Source organism: Delphinus delphis, chromosome 13 (genome assembly GCF_949987515.2).
Source record: "Delphinus delphis chromosome 13, mDelDel1.2, whole genome shotgun sequence".
Lineage (NCBI taxonomy): Eukaryota > Metazoa > Chordata > Mammalia > Artiodactyla > Delphinidae > Delphinus > Delphinus delphis.
The window spans coordinates 47,079,230-47,094,337 of NC_082695.1; the positions used below are offsets into that span (position 1 = coordinate 47,079,230).

Genomic DNA, 15,108 nt, shown 5'->3' on the forward strand with positions numbered 1-15,108 from the left:
TCATTTTATAGGTTGGAAACTTGGAGCTTAAAAGGGCAAATAAAATTCCAGAGGCAACAGCGTATCCAGCTTTTTGTGCAGCCTGAAGTTTATACTAGTTTTAAAGGACAAAATGTCAAATTGTGAATACCACATTAGGTTTAAGGCTCTAGAAGGGCTCAGCGTAAACCCCGAGACACATGCTTTAGTGTAAGCAATATGCGCGAGCTTGACCACTCTGAGCTGCAGAGACACAAGGAATTTGATGAATAGAAATGTGAACTGTAAAATGGAAATCATTCATCTTTACAAACTGTTGGCTATAATTAAGTTGCACTAGGTTCCCTTTTCTAATTCTTAAAAATAGATTTTTTTTTTTTTTTTTTTTTGGTTGAACAAGTCAGGAAGCGTGCAGGGTGAGTTAGCAGTGTCTGATGGAGTGCCAGGCAGGAATTTAGATGGTCTGAGTACACAGAATGCAGAAAAATTCCACATTCTGTGTTGTACATTCCTTAGGAAATCTTTGCCCTTTCGGTAGCAACAAGAAGTTAGAGTTTAGATTAAACTGATCTCTGATACCTTTTGACTAAAAGTTGTCTGAAAGCTGCAATCATTTTTCTAAACACTATGCCAATTTTTCTTGAGCGGTTTCCCTGCTGTTAGCAAAATATGTGATGCTGATGCTGACTGAACACATTCTCTCTCTCGGAATCAACTGTTTGTTAAACCAAGAAAATTCCTTTTATCCCAAATAAAAAACTTACTTTGTCAGAATAAGGGAAGTCTTTATTTTTTTTCTCAAAGCACATCTAATAATTTCAGAATTCAGAGTAAGGCGACTCTTATTACCACCACATCAGAGTATAATTCTGATAAGGGACTTCAAGTCATATTTCTCTTTTCTGAAAATTTTATGAAATTATTTCTTTTCACATGAGGAATTTCATGAAAATCTCTGATAAAAAATATGGGAAAGGCACTCTGTAATTTTCTAAAAATGCTGAGTTTCACAACTTTCCAGAATATATGTGAATAGAGCTGTGTACAACTGCCTTGGCTGTGCACTGCACAACTCCAAGGGACACCATTTACAGAGACCATAAAGTAAGGAGCGTTGCCTGGAATAGGACAGTGCAGTAGCCCTGATGAAAATGGTACACTAACTGAGAAGAATGGTTGCTACCTGTAACAGAAAATAAGGAAAAGGGGGCATGTCATAAAGACAGATGGGCCAGCTTGTACCCAAATGGCAAAATATGAGACAATTTGAGCATCAAAATAAACAAGGACAGGAAGATATTTTGACCCCCTTCCTGAAGTAAGAATCCATAATTTCATGCTGATAATAAAAGGTAACTAACTGAACAATGGGACAGAAGGAACAGCTCTTCCTTACAGTAGAATGACAACACATATAAGAAGGGATGATGGAGTTAAGTTAGAAATGCACTGTTTTGCCACCTTCAGAGTAAAAATTGAATCAGACAGGAAACATCAATAGCTGCTCAACAAAAGGGGAGAGTTAGAGAAGGAATAAGATACCTACAGAATCTCAAAGAACCTTCTTTCAAATTTCCCAGTAACACAAAGCATGGTAATTATACAGCAGAGAAATCAGACAACACCTTAACCGAGTGATCAAAATCAATGTCACCAATAAGGGACAAAGGGACATCCCGTGTCTCTAGATGTGATTCCCTGAGGAGGACACAACCAGACCGAAGTGCATAATCTCAATCTAATCATGAACAGCCTGGGGAACCCAAATTGAGGGCTAGTCTATAAAACAACTTGCCTATATTCTTCAAAAATATCATAGGGACTTCTCTGGTGGCGCAGTGGTTAAGAATCAGTCTGCCAATGCAGGGGACACGGGTTCGAGCCCTGGTCCGGAAGATCCCACATGCTGCAGAGCAACTAAACCCATGTGCCACAACTACTGAGTATGAGCTCTAGAGCCCGCGAGCCACAACCACTGAGCCCATGTGCCACAACTACTGAAGCCCATGTGCTTAGAGCCTGTGCTCCACAAGAGAAGCCACCGCAATGAGAAGCCCACGCACCACGACAAAGAGTAGCCCCCACTCAGCAACTAGAAAAAGCCCGCGCACAGCAACGAAGACCCAACGCAGCCAAAAAAAAAAAAAAAAAAAAAAGTCATAAAACACATCAGGAAGGAAGGATAAGGGGAAGGATAAGGAACTATCCCAGATTAAAGGAGACTAAAGAGACATGATAGGGAAATACAATAAGGGGTCCCAGACTAGGTGCTGTCCTAGAGCGAAAAAATATTATTGGGACAACTGACAAAACTGGAACATGGACCGCAGATTAAAGTATTAAATGTCCTGAATTTGCTAACAGTACTGTGGTTACATAAGAGGATATCCCTGTTCTTAGGAAATACATAATGAAGTCTAAGGGGGATGTGTGCTGTCTGCTCTCCAATGATTCGGGATAAATAAATAATATGGGTGTGTGTGTGTGTGTGTGCGCGCGCGTGTGTGTGTGTGTGCGCGCGCGCGCGCGCAGAGAAAGAGATGGAGGAAAAGAATACAACAAACATGGCAAATGATGGTAAAAATGGGTAAATAGTATAAAGGAATATATCATACGATTGCAGCCTCAAAGTAAAAAGTTTAAAACAACAACAAAAAAACCCAGCAGCCAAAACAACATTGAGGGGTATCAGTATTCAGCCTGCTTTAAGAAGCAGAAAAGTAATTCAACTTGTAATCTGTACTTCAAAATAAACAGTTAAATCTTTAGAAACATTTTACTGCTATCACTACCATAATCACCACTATTAACACTATGGAGCACTTGGAATTAGTAAGCGCTCAGAAAGGTGCTTCACTTGCATTACCTCTTTTAATCTTCACAACTAGCTGAAGAGAAAGGCACTATAGTTATCCCCACTTAACAGATGAGGAAACTAAGATTCAGAGAGGTTTAGTAACTTGCCCAAATACAGACAGTAAGTGGCAGAACCAGGAATCCAACTAGGCTGATTACAAAGCTGGTAGATTTTATTACTATGTTAAACATATTTAATTATTATTTATTAATTTTCCTCAAAGAATGAGTGATGACTCTTAACCTATATGAAATTACAACAAATTAGTACAACATGCATGAATAAGGGTTTCTTCTACGAATTAAAATTAAAACACTAATAAACCAGAGACATATATGATATTTTTAGTCTCCACAATTTACTTTATACTCTCTTCCAAAGGCTGGACTTGATAATAAATTCTTTGAAATAAAATATCCCCTAGGATGCTCTTTGAAATAATCTTATCAAATGTCTCATAAACCATTGGTTACTTGTTATGGACTGAATGTTTACATCCTCCCAAAATCAGAGTAATTCAATGTAATGGAATTTGGAGGTGCGGCCTTCAGGAAATAATTAGGTCATGAGGGTGGAGTCCTCATGAATGAGATTAGTGCCCTTATAAGAACAGACTTGAGAAGGATGATTGTTCTCTCTCTCTAACTTGTGAGGACACAGCAAGAAAATGACCATCTGCAAACCAGAAAATTGAGCTCTCACCAGACACCGGATCTACTGGCACCTTGATCTTGGACTTCTCAAGAAATAAATTTCTTTTGTTTATGATCTATCCAGTCTATGGTATTTTGTTATAGCAGCTTGAACCAAGATAGTTCTATTTCAAGTTTTTCTTCCTTTAATATATTTTCTTTCTTTTCATGTAAAGTGGTACAGTCTTAGTGTTCATGTTTCCTTTTAGTCTTGGGACCTCAATTTCACTTTAAAAAAAATAGTATCATTTGCAATACACGCCCTGGGGTCTCCCAATTAAGTGTACTATCATTTCCCTGCAGATAAAGGGTAAGCTGTTGAACATACCATATCTTTTATCCCAGTGGAAGGTGAAAGTCTATTTTAAAAAATGTTCAGAACAATAAAACATTTGCAAATATTTGCAGGTATTTAGGGAAATCTGATCATCTGACACTGTGAATGCCCATTCCAGAACAAAGGATTCCCAGCCTTGGCTGCATAATTTAACTACATACAAGAGGAGCTATTAAAATCCTAATGCTCAGCCCACACTCAAAACCAATTACCAGAACCCTGGACATAGGAACTGGGCATCAGCCATTTTGAAAGCTTCCCAGGTGATTCCAATGTACAGCCAAGTTTGAGATCCCTAGGTGAAGCATCTGCAGCCATAAGGAACTGTATCTTTTGTGTATAGATCCTAAGGACTCACAAAGGTTTTTAGAATTGGTCTCACTTGTTAAGGAGTGTACAGTGCAGCTGACAAGTGAAGATGTGTGTGCCTGTAGGAAAAGGTAACTGAACGAAGCCCGAGGATGTGCTAAATGAATGTGATACACGGTAAGTACATCGAAGACCACATGGGGAGAGTCGGGGGTACTTGCCCCCTCCTGATGCAATGACAGGCTCTGATAAAAGCATGGCCAAGGAAGGCAACGCCGCCCGGGGAATGGTGTAAGTGGAAAAGTACTCAGGATATCCAGGACACAGTGAGGTGACTAATCTAGCTAGAGTGGAAGGCTCACTCTTCAGAGTAGAAGAGGTAAGTTTGGAGAAGTGGACTAGAACCAGCCCCTGTGAGGGCTCTGAGCAATAAGTCAAAGAGACTGGTGGCATACGGAGTCTCTAAAGAGATCTGAGTAACTGATCAAATGACAGCATGCATGTGGGACGAACGATGTCATGGAGCAATGGATTTGGGGGAAAGACTAAAACTCAATCTACTAAAAGAAGAACACAGCAGATTAGGTAAAATCATATATGTGAATCACAATCTTACACCTTCCTTCTCGGTTTTCCACAAGGGACAGAATTTTGGTTCTGCTAAAACTAGCATGGATCTCACCTGTTGTGGGACCACTGGCAGGAGAGACTGGGCAGGTGGAGGGTCTGTCTCATTCTCTGCCCCTTTGGCCTGGCTCCCAATCTCACAGTCATGATACTTTCTGTAGCTATATGTTCCTCCTTTTTCTATGAAGTCTACTCCTACATCTGGGCAAGAGAATTCCAGGACAGGGTTTCAGGCAAGAGAAATTCTTTCTTATAATTTTTCTGGAATAAGAAGGATTTTGAGAAATTTAGTGATCTCTAGGTCATATCTAGCAATGAAGACTCCTAGGAATAAAAGGGGGACCAAACCATTCATTCATCCAAAAAATATTTACTGAACACACACCATTTGCTGCTGTTCTAGACAGTGGGGATATAGCAAGGTCTCTTTTCCAAACAGACAACTCTCTGGGCAATGTAGAGGAGTCACTCAAAAACATGACGGCAGTCTAGGGCTATACAATTTATAGCTAATCAATTACAGTGTCCTGCTAGAGACTTTTGAAAAATTAACAATAGTAGAGAAAAAGTCAAGATCCTTCACATAATGAACTATAAGCACCAGAAGAAAGTATAGGAAATATATATACAGAACGTTTTCTAAAAACTGCATTTGTAAGCCGCCACTATTGAAAGTGGATTTAAGCTACTAGATGTATCATAAACTCCTAGAACAGTGCTGGTATTTAGAAAGCCCTTAATAAAAATTAGTTAAATGACATTGTTACACTGAATGGAGTTCCAACTGAGGCAAGAAAGTAGTTATTATCCTGATTCAACTAAGCAGTGAGGTCACCTCTGCTGCCTGTATTCTAAACGCTTCCTTGCAAAGAGGGACATGTTCAGGTATCTGACCTTTCAATCCAATACTTTTAAAACCAGACCACAATGCTTGTTTGTGAAATGGTATCTTGTGAAACCATGACATCAAAGTCATTCACAAATCGTGCTCAGGTTTATTCAGAGATACTGGTGTTCAGAGGCTGGTTACGCATATGGACTGTCATTCCAGAGATGATCTTTGTGTTTGTACCATTTTCATTTTATAAATATCTAATAAGAATCTGTGCTTAAGAATTCATGCTTAACTACATGCATTAATTAGAAATGCCTATGACAAAATGAATCTGAGCTTTCACTGATAAAATAACCAAAGTGTTTCATTCATCTTTTTCTAAGTCATTATACCCTCTAGTTTATAGACAATTCCTATTTTCTCACTGTGGAGGAGAAAATTAGCATATTCAAGTACCCTTCATTAGCCGTTTCTTGTCTCTTGAAAGGAGCTTTACCTGCATAATGTACCGGAATCTCTATCTTTGGCCCAATGACATAGTGCCCCTCCTCCAAGCTATGGGCAGTGATGGTGGTCCACTGACGGCACGAGTGAATCAGAAGGTAGTCATTTTCCCGCAGCCCTTCTATGCATTCTCCTAGAAAATAAATTTTATATGAGAAACTTAGAATTAGCGTCTGTTTACTCCATTCTCTGCAATAAAATTTTGTTAGTTAAAACTTCACCAATGGAGAAGTTGATAGTTCATCCCAAGATGAGAAAAAGTTCACTTTTGAGTTACCAATAAAAAAAGGCATTTCATACCAAGTTGACAACTCTACACAGGGTTCCATAAAAATGTTTCCCACTTATGTGCAAAGAGATTTTCAAATACCTCATTCTATCTTAATGATTGTATTTCAATGATAATAAAACAAACATTTATTAAGTGCCAACAGTAAATCGGACACTAATTAAATGCTTTGCATGTATTATTTCAATGTAATACAGTAACATTATGAGGTAGGTATTGTTCCTTCTTTACAGGTAAGAAAAATTAAGGTTCAGAATGTTAAGTGTAGTCTAAGCTCACAGATTTAATAAGCAGAAAAGTGCAGATTCAGGACTATGTCAAAAAGATTCCAAAGCTATGTTCTTTTTTGGTCATGCCGTGCGGCTTGCGGGATCCTAGTTCCCCAACCAGGGATGGAACCCGGGTCCTCAGCAGTGAAAGTGCAGAGTCCCAACCACTGGACTGCCAGGGAATTCCCCCAAAGCTTATGCTCTTAATCACTACAACATACCTACCAAAAATATATAATAAATTTATCTCTCTGTTGAAACAGTACTTGAGATTAAATGCCTGTATCTCCTTTCAAATTTTATATGTTTTAGTATCGTACTGGTACAAAAACGGACACATAGATCAATGGAACAGAACAGAAAGCCCAGAAATAAACCCATGCACTTATGGTCAATTAATCTACAACAAAGGAGGCAAGAATATACAATACAGAAAAGACAGTCTCTACAACAAGTGTTGCTGGGAAAACTGGACAGCTACATGTAAAAGAATAAAATTAGAACATTCTCTAACACCATATATGAAAACAAACTCAAAATGGATTAGAGACCTAAACGTAAGACCGTATACTCTAAAACTCCTAGAGAAAAACATAGGCAGAATACCTTTGACATAAATTGCAGCAATATTATTTTGGATCCGTTTCCTAGACTAATGGAAATGAAAGCAAAAATAAACAAATAGGACCTAATCAAACTCAAAAGCTTTTACACAGGGTTTCCCTGGTGGCGCGGTGGTTGAGAGTCTGCCTGCCGATGCAGGGGACAGGGGTTTGCGCCCCGGTCCGGGAAGATCCCACATGCCGCGGAGCGGCTGGGCCCGTAAGCCATGGCCGCTGAGCCTGCGCATCCGGAGCCTGTGCTCCACAACGGGAGAGGCCACAGCAGTGAGAGGCCCACGTACGGCCAAAAAAAAAAAAAAAGCTTTTACACAGCAAAGGAAGCCATAAAGAAAAGGAAAAGACAACCTACAGAATAAGAAAAAATATTCATAAAAAATGTGACTGACAAAGGATTAATTTCAAAAATATACAAACAGCTCACATAGCTCAACATCAAAAAAACAAACAACCCAATAAAAAAATGGGCAAAAGATCAAAACAGACATTTCTCCAAAGAAGACGTACAGATGGTCAACAGGCACATGAAAAGATGCTCAACATCACTAATTATTAGAGAAATGCAAATCAAAACTACAATGAAGTATCACCTCACACCAATCAGAATGGCCGTCATGAAATAGTCTACAAATAATAAATGCTGGAGAGGGTGTGGAGAAAAGGGAGCCCTCCTACACCGTTGGTGGGAATGTAAACTGATACAGCCACTATGGAGAACAGTATGGAGCTTACTTTAAAAACTGAAAATAGAGTTACCATATGATCCAGCAATCCCATTCCTGGGCCTGTAACAGGAAATGATGAAAACTCTAATTTGAAAAGATACACGCACCGCAATGTTCATTGCAGCACTGTTTACAATAGCCAAGACATAGAAGCAACCTAAATGTCCATCGACAGAGGAATGGATAAAGAAGATGTGGTCCATATATACAATGGAACATTACTGAGCCATAAAAAAGAATGAAATAATGCCATTTGCAGCAACATGGATGGACCTAGAGGTTATCATACTGAGTGAAGTAAGTCAGAGAAAGACAAATATCGTATGATATCACTCACACATGGAATCTAAAAATATGATACAAATGAACTTATTTCCAAAACAGAAAGAGACTCACAGACATAGAAAACAAACTTATGGTTACCAAAGGGGAAAGGTGAGGGGGAGGGATAAATTAGGAGTCTGGGATCAACAGATACACACTGCTATATATAAAATAGAAAAACAGCACAGGGAATAATATTCAACATCTTGTAATAACCTATAATGGAAAAGAATCTGAAAAAGAATATATATGTAACTGAATACATGTAACTGTAACTACATATACATGTAATATATACTCATATGTAATTGTAACTACACCTGAAACTAACACAACGTTGTAAATCAACTATACTTCAATAAAAAAAATAAAATGTTATGTTTTGCCAGTTCTCTCTGGCCTACCAAATTTCCCAATCAACTGAAAATAATGAAGCTTTATAGCATACACATGAAATTATTTTTTTCATTTTAATATTTTCTAAAGTAACTTTTCAGCTTTTCAGCCAATAACAAACTATTTCAAAAGAGAAATCCATTCCCTGAAACTTAAAAAATGTTCCCTTTTTTTTTCTTAGATGCTGAAATAATCCATCCCATTAATCCTGGTTTAGTAATTTTAAATGCTAAAAAACCAAACAAACAAAAAAACAACAACTTGAAAAGACTAATTCCTTTATACAGAAAACAATATGCTTTCCTTATTTTTGACATTTATTATATCTCAATAATTAGAAGAATTATTATTGATTTCACTGTGTGTTCTGAAATGGCATTTATAGACTTCTCAAAAATTCTTAAAAGTATCAGTACTTTTTCAATAAATAAAGTAGAGGAGGCTGTAACGATCAACTTGGTTACCACAGCCATAAATTTTGGGAGGACCAGGTTTCATAAAGACACCACCAGGGGATCACTGGTACTCATGAGCCCTTTGCATCCTCTCTTTGTATGTAAAATCTTTAAAAAGAAAAACAAACAGGTTATTATTTCAGGCTAATAGGAAGCTGTATATCAACACGATTGTCTGACTTAACCATAATAACTTGTAGCAGGTTTTTTTTTGGTCATGATTCCCCTTTAACTTGGAAAAGTGGCAAAGATTGCTAGACATCCAGTAATACCTCACTCACTCCTTGTCCTCAGTAACAGTCCTCTTATATTAGCTGGGCACATGGCTGCCCAGAATACAGACTACTGTTCCCAGGCCCCGTAACAAGTAGGTGTAACACAGTAACTAGGTTATAGCCAATGGGATGTAGTGCAAGTAGTATATGTAACTTCCAAGATATATATATATATAGATTTAAAATCTTTAATATACCAGAAAATCAACTGATTGTAGTTTATAATTCAATGCTTTTAGTATATTCACAGAGCTGTGCAATCATCACTACTGTTGAATTACAGAACATTTCTATCACCCCAAAAGAAACCTCAAACCCATTAACAATTATTCCCTACTCCCCACCCCAGGCTTAGGCAACCACTAATCTACTTTCTGTATCTATAAATTTGCCTATTTTGAAAATTTCATATGAATGGAGGTATAAAATATTTGAGCTTTTCTGTCTGCCTTCTTTCATTTAGCATGTTTTCAAGGTTCATCTCTGTTGTAGCATGCATCAGTACATCATTTTAATGGCCAAATATTTGATTATATGGATATACTATGTTTTATTTGTCCAATCATCAGAGGATGAACAGTTGGACTGTTTACAATCTTGACAGTTATTGAATACTGCTGATACGAACATCAGTATACAAATTTTTGTATGGACATATGTTTTCATTTCTCTCAAATACATACCTGGGGTAGAACTGCTGGGTCATATGGTAACTCTATATTTAACTTTCTGAGAACTCCCTGTTTTTTTCCAAATTGGCTACACCATTTTACATTTCCACTAGCAATGTATGAGAGTTCCAGGGACTCCACATACTCCAACACTTGCTATTATCCATCTTTTAAATTATAGGCATTTTAGTGGGTGTGAAGTGTGTCTCACTGTGGTTTTGACTTGTATTTACCTAATGATTAGTGATGTTGAGCATCTTTTCATGTGCTTGTTGGCCATTCGTGTATCTTTTTTGGAGGAATGTTTATTCAAATCCTTTGCCCAATTTTAAATTTGGTTGCTTGTCTTTAATGCCTAGTTGTAAGAGTCTTTATTTTATTTTATTTTATTTTTAACATTCTGGATACAAGTCCCTTATCAGACATACGATTTGAAAACATTTTCTCACATTACAAGGACTATACTTTCACTCTTGATAGTGTCCTTTGAACCACAAAATTTTTTAATTTTGATGAAGTCAAATTTATTTTTAATTTTGTGCTTTGCATGTCATATTTGATAAATTTCTGCATAACCCATGCATCATGAAGATTTAAAATATTTTATAAAACATTTTATAGTTTTTAGCTCTTATATTTAGGTTTACGATCCATTTTGAATTAACTTTTCTGAATGCTGTAAGTAGGGGTCCAACTTTGTTTTTTCATGTGGCTATTCAGTTATCCAAGCACCAGTTGCTAAGACTACTCTTTCTTCATTGAACTGTCTTGCCTCCCTGTCAAAAACCAATTGACCATAAATGTAAGGGTTTATTTCTGGTTTCCCAATACTGTTCCATTGCCCTATACATCTATCTTTATGCTAGAACCACACTGTCTTAATTACTGTAGCTCTGTAATAAGTTTTGAAATTGGGAAATGTGAGTCTTCCAACCTTGTTCAAGACTATTGTGGTTTTTCCGGGTCCCTTGCATTTCCATATGAATTTTAGGATCGGCTTACCAGTTCTTGTCTCAAAAGCTAGGATTGTGATAGGGATTGTGTTCAATCTATAGATCAATTTGGGGAGAACTGTCTGTCATCTTAACAGTATTAATGTTTCTGATCCATGAACATGGGATGTCTTCCCGTTTATTTAAATCTTTATTTCAATGATGTTTTGTAGTTTTTAGTGTGCAAGTCTTACACTGTTTTTGTTAAATTTATTCCTACGTATTTTATTCTTTTGATGGTATTGCAAATAGAATTATTTTAAAATTTCATTTTTGGAGTGTTCATTGCCAGTGTAGAGAAACAACTGATTTTTGCATACTGATATTATATCTTGAAATCTTGCTGAACTTGTTAGTTCTAATAGTTTCTTTTGTAGATTCCTTAGGATTTTCTATATACAAGTTCATGTCATCTGTAAATAGATACAGTTATACTTTTTCTTTTCCAACTGGATGCCATTTTTCCCCCTCTTTTCTTGCCTAATACCTCTGGCTAGAATCTCCAGTACCACACTGAACTTAAGTGGCAACCAAGACGTATCTTTGGAGGGAATGTGCCTTTCTTTTCCCTCTTTATTCTTCCTGATGGATGAAATATGGAGGCGATTATCAGAACTGGAATGGTAGCGACTATCTCAGACCTTGAAGGAGAACTTAGGGCTGAAATTGAGTGCATGACATAGCAACTGAAAAACAACAACAACAAAAACAGGCCCCTGTCACCTTGGGCAACACCCCAACCTGAACTTTTGGTCTTTGGGTCTCTGTGACTTGCAGCCAAACTCAAGCCTAAAATGATACAGGAGTATTAGAATAAATTAAGAATTGTGGTGCCTACATTATACAGTCAAAATATGTAAACTAGTTTCAAAACAGAAAATAATTTTTGTTGTTCATCTTTAAGAAACCGATTGTATTAAAGATGCCTATCTAAGGATGTACTGTCTAAGCCTACCTCCCGGTTGTAAAATCTGAACAACGGCTGGTATCTAATGATTTTTTACTTCAAAATAATCTCCCAGAGTTTACAGGAAACAGCATTCAACAATATTATGCTTTTGATAATTTCTTTCAACCTTCCTAACTGGTTTGTGGGTACAGAGACTGTATTACTTTTACTAACTCAAGTTTACTTCATAAAGACCAGCACATTACTCAAAAATTGCTAAAAATATTGTCACACATTGATAAGAACTCTTTACTTGTACCTAATTACAGATAAAAGTTAAATGTTAACTTACATTTGGATAGTTAAATTCACGTATTATGAGCTTTGGCTCTAGGTTATCTATGAATCTAAGTCAGGGGTATGGCTCTAAATGGGGTAATATCGAGTATTTCTAAATGCAGAGAGAAAAATAGTAAGTGTTCTTATATTAATGGCAAAAAGAAATCTTGAGAAAAACAGTGAAACAGCTTTCCTAGAATTTCCTAGAATTTACCATCAACAGAAGAATTTAATGTCAAGTACCTCAGTGATACCACATGATGAGTGCCAGAGGAAGGAAGTCACTCCACAGCCTGTGGGTGAAGCGTCCATTTGACCATTACTAAGAATCAAGACCCAGTAGCTAAACTTCAACTCCTCCCCTTGTATCTCACTTTGGCCATGAACCTGCAGCACAGAAATTCTAGGGTAACCCATGATTAAGAGGTCCCTGTTTTCTGAAAATGAGTAGGAATGTCAAAGAAAGCAACTGAAGCCCCCAGGATATTTTTATTCTTGTAAAATATTCTGATTAAGTGAAGCCAAATATCTGCTGTCATAGCATGCTGACTAATCTAGAAGTGATGCCTAGTTCTTCTATTGACTAAAAGTATCTAAAGTTTAGAAAGATGAAACAAATGCTAAGAACTATTAAATCTGCACCTATCTTTACTTTGAGTGCACAGACATGAAACAACCAGGAACCCTGTCACCTCAACCAGATCTTCAACTCTTCAGGCCCAACATCATTTCTATTTCTCCTCTGGTTTGCATTCCACAAGACCACCGGGTGTAGAACAGCTATATAATAAGTGCTTTCTGAATGAACAATCTTGGGTAGAAATGAGTGAGCATTCACATTAAATAGGTCTAAGTATAAGTTAAGCACTAAGGTCTTATTCAATATTTAAGCCCCTCGAGGAAAGCAGAGTATTTAGAAAGGCTGTTTTTTCAAGTATCTCCTACTGATCTCTTCCCACCCTAAACAAACATCCACAAATCTACACTAAGATCCCTTCTTTAGATGAATACTCTGTTCAAAGGCCCAAAAACTGTAACCTTGGGTTCTAAGCAAGTGAAAGAGTTTTTACATTTTACGGTTTACTGTGAAATCCCAACAAGAAGAGAAAGAAATAGAGATGAATTTAGACAAAACACTAAATGGTAAGGGAATCAAAGAACTTCATGGTGAAATCTAAGCAAAAAGGAATGTATAAAACAAAAGAGAAAGATGTTTAAAAAAGAGAGAGAGAGATTAAGGATATATTATTACCTCTTTTCAAATGAACCCTGGGACAAAGGACTCCCTTTTCAACAGTAGATTTACCAGGAATAATAGACTTCTGCTGTAGGAAACAGAAGTATGCCTACTTAAGTCAAATCTGAAATTTTATGCTCTGAAATACTGTACTGTACCTAATATTTAAAAGATAAGAATTCTATGTCAAGTGATTTTTAGAAAAACAGGTAAGCAATTGTAGTATCAGTATTTCTACAAACATTGACAATATACTAAATCTCTTAGTACGGTGCCTGGCACATACCATGGAATCACATTTCTGGCAGGCGAGGGAGGGGGCTCAGATTCACATAGGAAAATTACACTTTGCCAATCCATTAAAAGACAGAATATAGACATTCCTCTCTCCATAAGTCTGACAGAGCCCGTGTGTCCTCCAGTGTTGGACAGTGAACATAAGATGATGCATTTGGTTGGTACAACATGTGTTATTTATCACATGGTGCGAGGCAACGTTATACCATAAAATCACGCAGAGACCAAGCATCGAAACACGCAGGCATCATCCCAGCCTCCTCCAGACACCAAGCTCTGAAAAGGGAGGGCAGGCAAAGGCCAAATCACCAGGCACATTCCTAGGATCCCTCCTCCTTGCCCTGCCCCCAGCTCTTTGCTTCCACTAATTCAAATGAATGTATGATGATTCCACATGTTAGGTGGAAGGCAGTTTGGGATCTCAATAGGCTAAGAGTTGGAGCCAGACTTAGGTTTGAATTGAGATTCTAATATTTATTAACTATATGACTCTGGAAAATTATTTAACATCTTTGAGCCTCAGAATTCTCACATTTAAAATGATGGTGATAATATTGTAAGGAAGTTGGGATGAGTGGATGAGGATAAACGTGAAGGATCAGGATAGTACTGTATAGATAGAAAGCTCATGAAAAATATGACTTTGACTTATTTCCTTCCTCAATTAGTTCCCTTTCTCTTACCAGCTGGACTCAGGTACACAACAGTTTCTTTCTCCAATGAGAAAATGCTCTGATAATTAATGTGCAATGATTTGCACTGTATGCTTCACATCAACTATTAAAATAAAGGGATGATTTTCACCAGGTGTAAATGTCATGTTAAATCCAACAATTTGGGACTTCCCTGGTGGCGCACTGGTTAAGAATCTGCCTGCCAATGCAGGGGACATAGGTTCGATCCCCGGTTCAGGAAGATCCCACATGCCGCAGAGCAACTAAGCCCATGTGCCACAACTACTGAGCCTGTGCTCTAGAGCCGCAAGCCACAACTACTGAGCCTGCATGCCACAACTACTGAAGTCCACTCTCCTAGAGCCCGTGCTCCACAACAAGAGAAGCCACCACAATGAGAAGCTCATACACCGCAACGAAGAGTAGCCCCTGCTCGCTGCAACTAGAGAAAGCCTGTGCGCAGCAACGAAGACCCAACGCAGCCAAAAACAAAATTTAAAATAAATAAATAAATAC

The 15,108-nt window shown here is 37.6% G+C and overlaps 1 protein-coding gene across 2 annotated transcripts in view; it reads right to left on the reverse strand.

The window, feature by feature from the left end:
* Positions 1–15,108, reverse strand: part of GAREM1 (GRB2 associated regulator of MAPK1 subtype 1) — a 204,968-nt gene that overhangs the window by 131,066 nt on the left and 58,794 nt on the right. For both annotated transcript variants that reach the window (XM_060028857.1, XM_060028856.1), the window contains exon 2: positions 6,133–6,273. In XM_060028857.1, the coding sequence (XP_059884840.1) occupies positions 6,133–6,273 (141 nt within the window). The remainder of the gene's footprint in view (positions 1–6,132; positions 6,274–15,108) is intronic.